Raw genomic sequence first — 12,262 nt, forward strand, 5'->3', positions numbered from 1 at the left:
TTCCACCTACAGAAAAAAAAAATATCTGCTACTTTTAATTAATCCAGACAGTTGTAATTTGGACATCTGGAGAACAATGAATCTTAATTACTAATGTTCGCAGTAAATACAACAGTAATTGCTGACCTTAGTCTAGGTAAGAGATTCTTACTATTAAATTAGTTTCTTCACACATCACTTATAGAATCTATTTAAATAACAGTATTACTCAAAAACTGAGCTTACTGGCAGAGCTCAGGATCCCATTCCAAGGAATGAATATTGAACAACATTGTTCTGCTGGCATTGGTTACATCTGTACAATGAACACCTCCATTCTTTCCACCTGTCAAACTCTGAACAAAAAAAAATATTAACAGTATTCACCAAGAAAAGATAAAGGTTTACTTCAACAAATTAAAAAAAGAAAAAAGTTCTAAATTCACAAAGCTTTCAGCTTGGGACTGAGAACTCTGATATTTCTTAAACAACTAAAGAAGTATACCTGATATAGTGGAACAAAGGCATGAGAGAGGTAATAAGGGTACAGCAGTACCTCCTGGATTCTTATATTGCAAAGGTGGCTAATACACCTTTCTAAAGGCCAAGATTTTTCCAAAGGCATGAACAAAATTTTGCAGCAACCTATAAATGGTAAACTACACATAAGCATCTAAAATAAGATCTTGTAAGGAACTTTAAGGGAATTTCATTAGTGGCTTTTATTGACATCACTGTGTGATCAGTAGGCATCATGTATCACAGTACTTTGCACAGGAACTCTCATGATATGGAAATTCATTTAAAAAAGAGTGATAATAAATTCACAAATACATACCCATATAAGCCATGAATCAATAGTCCCAAACATAGCTCTTCCATCATCAACTGCTCGCTTAATCTCTTCCACATTATCCAAAAGCCATCGAAGTTTTACCGCACTAAAATAAGTGCTAAGTGGAAGACCAGTCCTAAACTGTAAAATAAAAAACCCAAACACTTAAACACCATGGAAGTATTTTTTCCATTAATATTATAGTTATATATAAAAATGTGATAGTAAGTGAAAAAACAAAGACACAAAACTCAGAAATTACACAAACTTGTTATTTAAGTAAGTACTAAGCATGCAATACACAAGTCTGAAAACATCAAAAACAAATGACCAGTGCATTAACGGACAAAGATCAAAGCCGATCTAAATGCAGTTCAAAGACCATTTAAGTGGAAATAGTTGTTTGCAGAAGTCATCTTATCTAGGATATCTCCATATGACTAAACAGCAAGTAATGACAACAAAAATGAGCACCATGACACACGAAAGATGGAATTTGTATTCTACGAGAACTTAAAAGTCAAATAAATTTATATGTTCTTTGACATCCATTTCCTGCCTAGAAGAAAACATATAATATATAAAATATATAATATTTATACAATCAATCGAGGAAAATATAAATCAAAGAATTATGAAATCTTTTTGCAATCATTTATTTTCCAAATTGTTATATATATACACCCATATTAAAAAAAAATATATCATTTTCTCTTTATAAACTATCTTCCCAGACCTCAGATTTGTTGCAATTAGTTTTAATATTAAGGCATAAGATGAGAGAGGTTCATATATTTTACATCAATAAATTATTTTCCAAACAGTTTTTTTCTACTTGCTCTTAATTTTTGTGTGTGATGTTTACTTATCATTGGATAGGTAGCACGTGATTAAGTCTCACTAACGACCACTCTAGTGAGTGTTATGATACTATGTAATGAGACAACATTTCTCTAGTGAGATATGTAAGAAGTGTTAACTACTTATTTTGAGGAAAATAAACATTTTCCAGTCTCAGATCGGTGTATAGTACTATGCATATTTTTTTACTATTTGACAAGCTAATGAAGGACTAGAAGCTACAACTGACTGACTTTTGCGGGGAAATTTTAAGCACACAACTCCAAAACATTATTTACTGTAGCAATAAGAGTTCAGCTACTACTTAAATGTTCTGGAATATTTCTTACCTTAAAATAGGCTTTGTTGTTTCCTGGAATTTTTTTAAGAAGCCGTTCAACTGTTGACTGGGTTCTCAGGTCAAGCCACACTAAAAACAGGAATAAAATTAACTGATCAACTGATTTAATGCACAAAAAGTGACATGTACAGGCTGTACAAAACTAGAGCTCTTGCCAGTAAATTGTCAGTAATTATTTTTAGCTTTTCATGTAGTTGAAAGAATATTGCATTACCATTGTACTTTAAATGCACTGTTGTAAAAATTAAAAATGGTTTGATAAACTCATTTGATTTACAGGAACAAATGATTTGAGAAATCAAACAGGATTTCCCACATAATAGGATACATACTTTTCTCTATCAGAGCACAAGCAAACAACTAACACTACTTTGTTTACAGCAGATGACTGTCATGAAACTAAGAGGTTAAAACAAACAGCAGGTTGATTATTTACTATTCCTATGAAAACTTTGAACTGAAGTGCAATGTCAGAGTTATCAAGGTACAGCTGGGCTTAAGATAACATGTTATTAACAACAACAACAGATATTTGAATATAGAAGAGTCCTGTTTCTTTCAGTGATATTATGCTAAACTAAATCTGGCACTTGACAGGGCCTAAAAGAACAAATCTAGACAATTGCCATTTCTCAGCTGACATAATCTGAAAAGCCAAGGTAAGTTAAAAATAAAATTACAAATCAGTAAGTATTCATTAAACCTCCTTAACACGTTTTTCCTTTAAAGTGAAATCAAAAGCATCCTGAAAATTTAGTAAGCTTCTTCACTTAAAAGGAAGTGATTGCGCATAAGTCAGAGCTTCATTACATGCCAGGGATGTACAAAACTCCACAAGAATATTGATTTTTGTTAAAAGCCCCTAAAACAATTTATTAACTATTAAGTAATAATTTTAACAGAGTAAATTTTTTATTTAATTGCACTGGTGTATACAAATACACAGCTTATGACATAGATATCAAAAAAATCAAATAAGTTAGTAGGCTAGGCCACAATGAGATCTGCACAGGAAACTAGGAAAGCATTTTTCTACAACACGTTCATTTTATGATATTATTATATTCAGAAAATCAGTAGTTACCAATAGCATTATAAAGAGGTTCTCCAGTTGTCTTGTCCCAAACCACTGTTGTTTCTCTCTGATTGCTGACTCCAATGGCTTCAGGACAAAATAGAAAGAAGTATCCTTTTCAGAAGGTTTGTTTTCCCCTTTTGGGGGGTGAGGGAGGGAAGGGAGAGGTGGAGAGGACGGAGGAACAGGTAAGGAGAAGAGGAAAGTAAATGGGAAATAAAAAGCTTCCAACTTTTTCATGTTATAATCTAGAAATAGTACTTCAAAAAACTCATCATTCAACTTTAGCTGTTTAACCTACACGCTCTAAATCTTTTTTCTGCCACAAATTGAGACAACAACAACACTGACTGGGAAACTAGTTTTTCCCAGTAAATCCTAATTTAGATTTCAGATTTCTTCATTCATCAATTGTCTCTGGGATTTTGCAAGATTAGGTTAAGTCTACTTTGTAGATTTTGCATTGCCAATATACATGAAGGATGTATTTTCTCATTATTCCTCCCAAACAAAAGCTCTCATTTCCAATTTAACATTTCCTTTGAGGCCAGCACACGTTCCCACCTTTCTATTTATTGACTTAAAAACTAGAGAATCGGACTTGCTCAACCATGAGTATGTTAAAGCCCCCAGATACACTTAAGTACTATGTTATATACTATGTACCTTTTATGTTAGTGATGTCTATGTTCAGTTGTTGTAGTTTCTCACAGGTCCTTTCCACACATTCATGGACAGACTTTAATATTTCCTTCGGATCTTGTTCCACCCATCTTTAACAAACAGTAAATACCAGTTAATGGACAAAAAATTACATTTAGGGGAAAAAAAGAAATTCTAGTTTGAAAAGCTAGCTGAGCATTTTAACACAACCATAACTATGAAGTATGTTTTATATATCTAGAAAAAGTATAATGAATTTCAAACACTTTTAAAACAGTAAGCTTTATTTTTCAGAACAAAACTATCTGCAGAAAACAAAGACTTTTGTTTTGTTTTGTTTTATTTAGTTTTATCTATACAGAGGGCTTTGGCTGCAAATGGTACTCAGTTAAGAACAAACAAATGGCAAAAAAATACCTCAGAGAAAAAACTAAGTAATTTCTATGGACTAAGCCGAAGACCATGATTAAATTGTGAAAATTACCATCTTTACCACTTTAAATAAGACTTTAAGTCTCATTTAAACTTTAAACTTTAAAGATCCTAATGAGTGGTCAGAGTAAAACACTAAGTATTTTTAGTTTACGTAACTCGGAGCATATACCAGACACCCAATGTGGGTTTGTTTTATGCCATTTCTCCTACCACACAGTTTTTATATCAGATTCTATGTTCTTAATAATTATTGATCAACTTCAGTTTTGATCATTCATAGATAAAAATGCATAAGCTCTACCAAAATGTTCACAAACAAAAAAACCACAGAAAATTCATACCCTTCTTTAGGGAATTTCTGCTGTATCTCAACTTGATGGTGACTCAAGAGCTCTGCTGTTTTTGCATTAAAAACCTGCAAATAAATTACATAATGTAATTTTCTATGAATACAAAAGCTTAAACAACAATAAATTAACATTTATTCTTTTGAACAAATACCATGCCTTGATAAGTGAAAATTGTTTTCTACAATCAATCCGAACATCCATATCACCTGGGTTCAGATATATGAATTTTTGTAATTAAGGTGAGCAAAGAATATTTTGCTGTCAATAATAACTGCTTTTTTTATCTTGATGGATTAGGAAAGAAGCATATTTTTTTTCTTGTGGAGGTTGTAGAACTTAAACCAATGATGCATTTTAGAACATACCTCTCAGTGAAATGTCCACTGCTAGCCATAACAACATTTCTCTAGTTCCTGCTCTGATATTCTAATGTCAGAGCTATGCGTATTCTTGGATTAGCTCACTTTTTGGAAGAGTGACTTTAAGAAACAGACAATCACATGTAGTTTAGAAATCAGAGAAGGGACCAAACTGTGAAGAAAGAAAAAGCTTCTAGGCAGAACCCATTTGTTTCAAAACAAACTACAAATACAGAGCTCATGAACAATCTGACAAGAAAAGAACATCACTGCAGCAACACAATACATTACAAAAGAGAACATGCAGAAAAATGACTTAGATTCGGATATAATACAATAAAAACCAGCAGAGTAGAAAATCCTGAGGACTATACTAATGGCTTTTCTTAAGGAATTATAAGTTAGAGGCTCTGCCTTGCAGTAGAGGGTCAGCTAGAATACACAATGATCTTCATTAACCATCAGTGGCCTGTTTCCAACAGTAATCTGCTGTGGCCAAGCTAAAATGACATCTAGTAAAACATCCAGCTTAATTTTACAGTGAGTAAGCCAGTGTAACTGACTGGGCAATGAACAGGTTCCTGTGAAAATGGACCTTTCTCACTAGCACCATGCAGAATCTCTTGCTTGAAGAATGTTCACAGACCTACAAGGTAAAATCTAACAACAGACTCAGGTGAACTGCAGAACATTCCAGAAGGACACCATCCTATTTTTTTATGGCAAGCAGGGAAGGGTCAGATTTAGAAACCGTTCTCGTGCTAAGGGTACAAAATTCAGTAATACTCTTTAGGATACAACTGAATCTTTTCTAGACTTCCTTGGTAACGCTCTCTTCTCATTCCACAAATTTTAGGAATTTCTCTTAAAGCTTTTAATCCATAAACTCTTGATTTAATTTAGATAATACGGTTTACTCTGAGACTATTAGAACAATTCTGACAAAGAGCAGATGAAGTTCTGGTTCTCCAGTTTCTTTGAAACCTTATCTTTAGAGTGAAAGTTTGAAGTTTAGAAACATTCTTGTTATATATTACAATCATAGAATAATTCAGGCTGAAAGGGACCTTGAGAGATTTCTAGTATAACCTCCTGCTCCAAGCAGGGTCAGCTATGAGGTTAGACCAGGTTGCTCAAGGACTTTTTCTAAGCAGGTTTTGAAAACCTCCAAGGGTGGAAACAGCACAACCTCTCCGGAAAATACTAAATCTAATTTTTCCCCTCCCTTTTTTAGAAATCTTAAAAAGGTACATTTGTTGTTTTCTGTTATCAGTTGGAAAGCTTGCATAGAAAAAGCACCACTGTATTCTTTTTACCATATTTGCTTATCTGTGTTTCATCTAGCAGCTCAGGCTTGACACAGAGCTATCCTAATAAAAGGGTATACACTGTCATTACTACATGTTTGGAAGGAACTAGTGTAATGGGATATGGGTTTTAAAATGCTATGTGACATAGTTAATACGAGAGATTAAGCTTTGCGAGTATGCAGCACAGGTTTTTTACTTGAAAATGCCCTTCTGACAAAAGCATAGTAACGTTTACTAAGATTTTATCATAAAGATAGAAGACTTTTTATTGAACCTGTATATATCTGACCTACCAACAACGTTAAATAACATATGGTAATCATTCACCATTAATCATTCAGTATTCCTTGAAACAAAGCAATGCATAAGGATGCCTACTGTAAGCAGAGAATAAATACAGATGCAATTAGACAAGGTTATTCATTGAACCTGGAGTGTGTGACCCACAGATAATAAGGGGTGAAGCTCTGGCACAGCAAGGCTTTTTGCTTTCTTCTAAGCAAGCTGTTCTAACAGCAATAAATTCTCAACAGAAGCAATAACACTATAAATGCATAATTTTTTTATGCCCATAGAGAACTAGGTAAATGTGCTCTCCTAATCCATCACAAAGAAAACCGCAAGCTTCTGACATCCTCAACAAAAGCTGCAGACACTCCCTGTACCTCAGGGCAAGGGATTAAAAAGTTTCACTGAGAACAATACCATGTTCTACAGTGATAAACAGAATTATGATACACGAAAGGCTGCCAAACATAAATGAGTCATTACAATTAAACCTAGATTATAAACAAAGTAGGGAATAAATAGAACAAATGGGGCCTCCCCTCCTTCCCTGCCACTCCCCACCCCCCCCCCCCCCCTGCCACTCCCCCCCCCCCCCCTGCCACTCCCCCCCCCCCCCCTGCCACTCCCCCCCCCCCCCCTGCCACTCCCCCCCCCCCCCCTGCCACTCCCCCCCCCCCCCCTGCCACTCCCCCCCCCCCCCCTCCGCAAAAAAAAAACCCACACTATCTGTTGCCAAACAAACCCAAAACAGTCCTTGTTTTCCTCTGACAGTGGTGAGAAAGAGAAATAGGTGACAACAAGTATAAGTAAATCAGATAAGGTCAATACATTCCTGTTGAAACAGGTCTGAAATGTATTTCTGTCACTGCTTTCCTTTTATATTCATTAAGAACTAGTTCCAGTTTATGATACTGATCTCTCACTTTCTGCAGGGGGAAAAAAAGTCAAAGTCAGTTTTGGCTTAGTTGTATCAGCAGCAGTCACAAAAGAATTGTCTAGGCTATTTGGACATGCAGAGCTATCTTGAACAGAGATGATTAGATGAAAGACAGTGAAAACGACCAGATATGTACTGAATTCTCTGGTGAGAGATTAAAGAAAAGGAATAAATAACACCCTCCTCCCACTCCAACAAATTATCATACAAAGAATTAAAGCCTGAGCCTTGACTCTCAGAGTGAAGGAGAGAAGGAAGACTTACTTAGCTATGCTGTATGTAAGCAAGCAGACAAGCACAAGGGCTGATGACTTAATTCAAGTTCTTTATAGGGTCTCTAATATAATTCATGACATCATAGGAAGGGGTGCAAACAGTTGCATGGTTTTATATTGGGTCTCTATCATCTTAGTGGAAAAGATCAATCAGCTGTAACAATTTTCAAAGAATTAAAAGAAAGATGAGACAAACAAACATGAGGTTCATGGAAATGATTCCCGAAGCTGCACAGCTGAAAATACAATAGTGAAATCATAATTTTAGAAGTAACTTTTCATGACTCTTAAACTTTGCCATGTAACTTTGCTTGCAGAAAAGCTACTTCTGCTAGCTTATGCTGTATCTTCATGAGTTTCTGTTAAGCTGGAACAGCTATAGCTTTGTAGGCAAACAAGCTCAGAGCTGGAGTTCTGAAATTGCATTGTAATCAACCCAACTGGGGGAGGGATGACAGATGAACAATAATTCCACCTTTAGCATTTAATTAGGATTAGCAGGCAATCAGAATTTATGAATAAGCAGTTTAACAAGTCTCTTAGAAATTATCTTGCTTGGAAGGCTCCTGATGAACAGACATCCCTCCCCCCTCAAGGAGATGCTTATAATTATGGGAATAAAAAGCAAAAATACAATGTATTTTAAGTGATGAGAGCTAAGAGTTAGGGAAAAATTGAAGTATTTGTAATATTTGTAACCCTTCTTGTTAGCTATACAATCAAGTTTTGCTTTTCCCCAAAAGGTCATGTTACTTCAGTAAAGGGGTGAAATGGATTCCCCTCTGGAGGGTAAGTTCAATGGGTACTAAATTTTTCCTTGTCTAAAACCAGTTTTTGTTTATTGAAAAGAATGCTTACAGTGCGATATAGCTTTATTTGAACGTTTCTTCTGGAAATGAAGTAAAAGAAGACAGAAATATTCTACTGAGGTGGAAAAACAAATTCTGTGGCTAACTGACAAACCTAGAACTTGAAGTACTGTATATGTATTTCACTGCGTGTGTACTTCACTGAATATTTCAATTCTTGCTGTTCCTGGATAAAATGCCAGAAAGACTTCACCCAGCAAATACCTTACAAGAGATTAGGCAGGGGTTCAGCTGGCCATTAGTTCATGCTCCCAAGACTTTTACCAAAAGAAGTTACAGCGGACTTTTTTGATACGATTCTTGAATAAGATAAAATGGAACATGAGACATGCAAGTATTTGATGAAAATATTTGGCAAAACATCTAGAACAGAATTTAGTCATGTGGGTGCACTTGTTTAGCCTGCTCAATTTATTTTCCTGCTTGATATCTTTAAAAAAATGAGCCTTAAGCAATTGCAGTGGCAATTAAAACACTTCGCTCTCTCTGGTAACTCTGAATCTGTTTTCCAGGTTCAACCCAACTTAACAGAAAAGTTGGGATCTCAAAAATAATTAGTTTATTTTGCAAAAGCAAGTAGCTTTGCAAAGACCCAAATTAGGGCCCCCAGATGGCAAAACTATAGCATAAGCTAAAACTGTATGTGTATTGTGTGTGAGAGGCAAGGATGAATGGGGAGCGAGAGTAACAGAAATGCATTTAAGTTCTGGTGCTTCTTTATTGTTTATGCTCATACAGCCTCATTCATGTGAGCAGGAAAATCTCTCGGAACTTGTGTTCATACACAGAATAATTAATTCTGGAAGGAATCTCTGGAGGCCATCTAGCCCAACCCACTGCTTAGGTGAACCTAAACTTAAAGTTAGACCAGCTTGTTCAAGGGCCGTTTCTAGTCAGGTGTTGAATATCTGCAAGGATGGAAATTCCACAGGCTTTCTGGGCCCCTGATCCAAAGCCCCTCATAGTGAAACACTTCTTCCTGATATCTATTTGAAACTTCACTGGCTGCAACTTGTGTTCATTGCCTGTTGTCTTTTTCCATGCATATCTGAGAAAATGCTGGTTCTGTCTTCTCTACAAACTGTGGTTAGACAGCTCAAGATACCCCCTTAAGACTTCCCTGTGAAACAACCCCTGATCTCCCAGGGTCTCCTTGCATGCCTTGTACTGCAGTGCACTGATCATGTTAGTGACACTCTGCTGGATGATATCCAGTTCCTCGGACTCTCTCTTCCTCTGAGGGGACCAAAACCAGATACAGTGTTCTCAATGCTACCCCAAAGTGCCACACAGAGAGCAATAATTACTTCCTTTGATCTGCAGTCTGCACTTTTCTTAATGTGGTTAATCTTCACCACCACAAGGACACACTGTTCACTTATATTCAACTTGCTGTCCACCAGGAATCTGGGTCCTCTTTAACCAAGCTGCTTCTTAGCCTTCTGTCCCAAGTACTAAACTTTGTTGAACTTCATGAAGCTTCTGCCAGGTTGTTTCTCCAACTGGAACTCCAGTCAACTCCTCCCCCTGGTTTGTGGTCATCTGCAAACTTGAGAGGGCATTCCAACCCACCCCCCAGGCTGCTGATAAAAATACTATGGGGTATCAGCCCTTGCTACTGACTGCTGTGGAACACCACTTGTAAACTGGCGACCCGCAATTGTATATTTAGACTCTGAACTGTTGACACTACCCTTTGGCCCCAAAGGGCCAGTCAGTTTTTCCACCAAGACATGTTTAACCAGGTGAAAATTGTATGTCTTCCATCCTAAAAAACTAGGTAACAGTTGCACAGTACTACTGAATAGGCATGTGCAAAGTAACCAACAATTTGATTTTGACTGATGACTTGTTGAAGATGAAAATTGTTGAAAGCACTAGAAGGAAAAAAATTAGATGTAGAGATGAATGAGAAAGGTATGCAAAACAATTAACAAAGTAAAAGACTGAGAGGTAATACGAGTGCCAAGGAAACAACTCAGGCAAAAAGAACATCACATTATATTTTGGCTTAAAATATTTCAAAGCAAAGTCTTTCTTCTAACCGTGGCAATATCCTTCCAACACAGAATTATCCAGATACGTGTGTTATTACATGAATGATGCGGCTTGTAGCAGATCCCTGCACACTTTGCCCTCTTCTTCCCCCCTACCCCATGTTCTGATTTAATTCAGTGGTGATGTATCTTTTTTTTGCTTAGATCCACTTAACTTTAGTATCATAATACTTTGACCACACTGCCAAGTTTGACAATGCTGGATTTTGAAACGAATTGAGGGAAACTGAGATGGATACAAGAAGAATTTAAAAGTGATGGATACAATAGACTTTTTTAAAAACTTAAGGAACGAATTACGGCCTCTTATTTATTTGTAGGAGCACCTGAATCCTCAAACAGGGAAAACATACTTCATGTAGACAGACAAGACCTCCAACTGTATACAAACCATTGATAAATGCATCTAGTGCAATAAATTCCTTGTTAGAAGAACTTGTAAAAAATACTTGTATAAAGAGCTTGAGTATAAATTTAAAGCTTGCAGTGTCTCTTCCCATTCTACTAGTGTTATCCTTTTAAGCTAAGAAAAAAAAATTAACTTGGTGTACACGTGAAGCAGATAGAATTTATCTTCAGGTGTTGCAGGGAACTTTTCCAAATTCTTTTCCGAAAAGGACTCTTGACTGGCATTCGAGATAGCCTGCTGGTGTCATTTGTCAGTTTGGAGTTTCTCTCCACCCCCAGATCTGTGTTTTGTCATTTGACAATCCCATGAAGGTCATGATATTAAGTAATAATGGTAACACAGGTCAAGAAGATATTCTAGTCTCCTGCTTCAGGAAAGAAAATCCCACATGGGGGAAGCATGAAAAAAAAACAAAAAAAGCAAGGGCAAGCCAAAACATTCATCTTCTCTATTCCTTTCATGGTGGAAATTATTGCTAGGATCTGTCAAATTACCATGACTTACTGAGTAGGCAACTGGGCATTTGTAGGGATTTGCAAGCAGGCAGTTTATATAGTAAGTTTCATATATAATAACAACATTATTTACTGTCTATTGCATAATATGGAAATAACTAGATCCATAAACTAAAGGGCTTACATATATATGATTAACATATTAATCATCCCAACCTTAAACAAACTATCTTCCTCCAGCATTTAAAGAGGACCGTCAACTCATAAGGTGTTCAAGTTCAGCCACCTCAATACCTAAAGTGCACAGGATGCACTGACACTAGGGTTGTAGCCTCCACAACTGCAGCAGTCACTCCAACAGGCCCAAGTAGGTTTTAGAGGGGAACACAGCAGAGTCATTGCATTATTTGAACAGCAGCTAATCACAGTCACTAACCTTACACGGATCTATTTCTCCAGTGCCTGAGCACCTTGTACATTTGATTTCACTCTGGGTGAGATACCCAACAGATTTAAAACACAAACAGCTCGCAGCAGCAGGATTTTGCAGCCCCCTCAAGCAGCAGCCACAAACGCTGGCCTCTGGCTTGCTCTGGGGCCAGGCGGGCACTGCTAGCACCGAGGCCCGGCCCGCTCCGCAGGACAGGCAGCCCCGCTCGCCTCACAGAGCGTCCGGAAAGCAACGAGGCTCTGATGGCCGAGGGACACCGCTGGCCGGCGGCTTTGCCACCCCCGTGTCCCCCGGCGCCCGCTTCTCCTGGCGGC

At 37.0% G+C, this 12,262-nt stretch overlaps 1 protein-coding gene across 1 annotated transcript in view; it reads right to left on the reverse strand.

Annotated features, from left to right (window-relative positions):
• Positions 1-12,262, reverse strand: part of GK (glycerol kinase) — a 39,922-nt gene that overhangs the window by 17,684 nt on the left and 9,976 nt on the right. The window contains exons 2-7 of the mRNA XM_009880547.1: positions 4,530-4,603; positions 3,757-3,863; positions 3,100-3,177; positions 2,005-2,084; positions 818-955; positions 226-335 (exon numbers count right to left, since the gene is read on the reverse strand). Of these exons, the coding sequence (XP_009878849.1) occupies positions 226-335; positions 818-955; positions 2,005-2,084; positions 3,100-3,177; positions 3,757-3,863; positions 4,530-4,603 (587 nt within the window). The remainder of the gene's footprint in view (positions 1-225; positions 336-817; positions 956-2,004; positions 2,085-3,099; positions 3,178-3,756; positions 3,864-4,529; positions 4,604-12,262) is intronic.

This window comes from Charadrius vociferus, unplaced genomic scaffold (genome assembly GCF_000708025.1).
Source record: "Charadrius vociferus isolate BGI_N301 unplaced genomic scaffold, ASM70802v2 scaffold22, whole genome shotgun sequence".
In the NCBI taxonomy this organism is placed as follows: Eukaryota; Metazoa; Chordata; class Aves; order Charadriiformes; family Charadriidae; genus Charadrius; species Charadrius vociferus.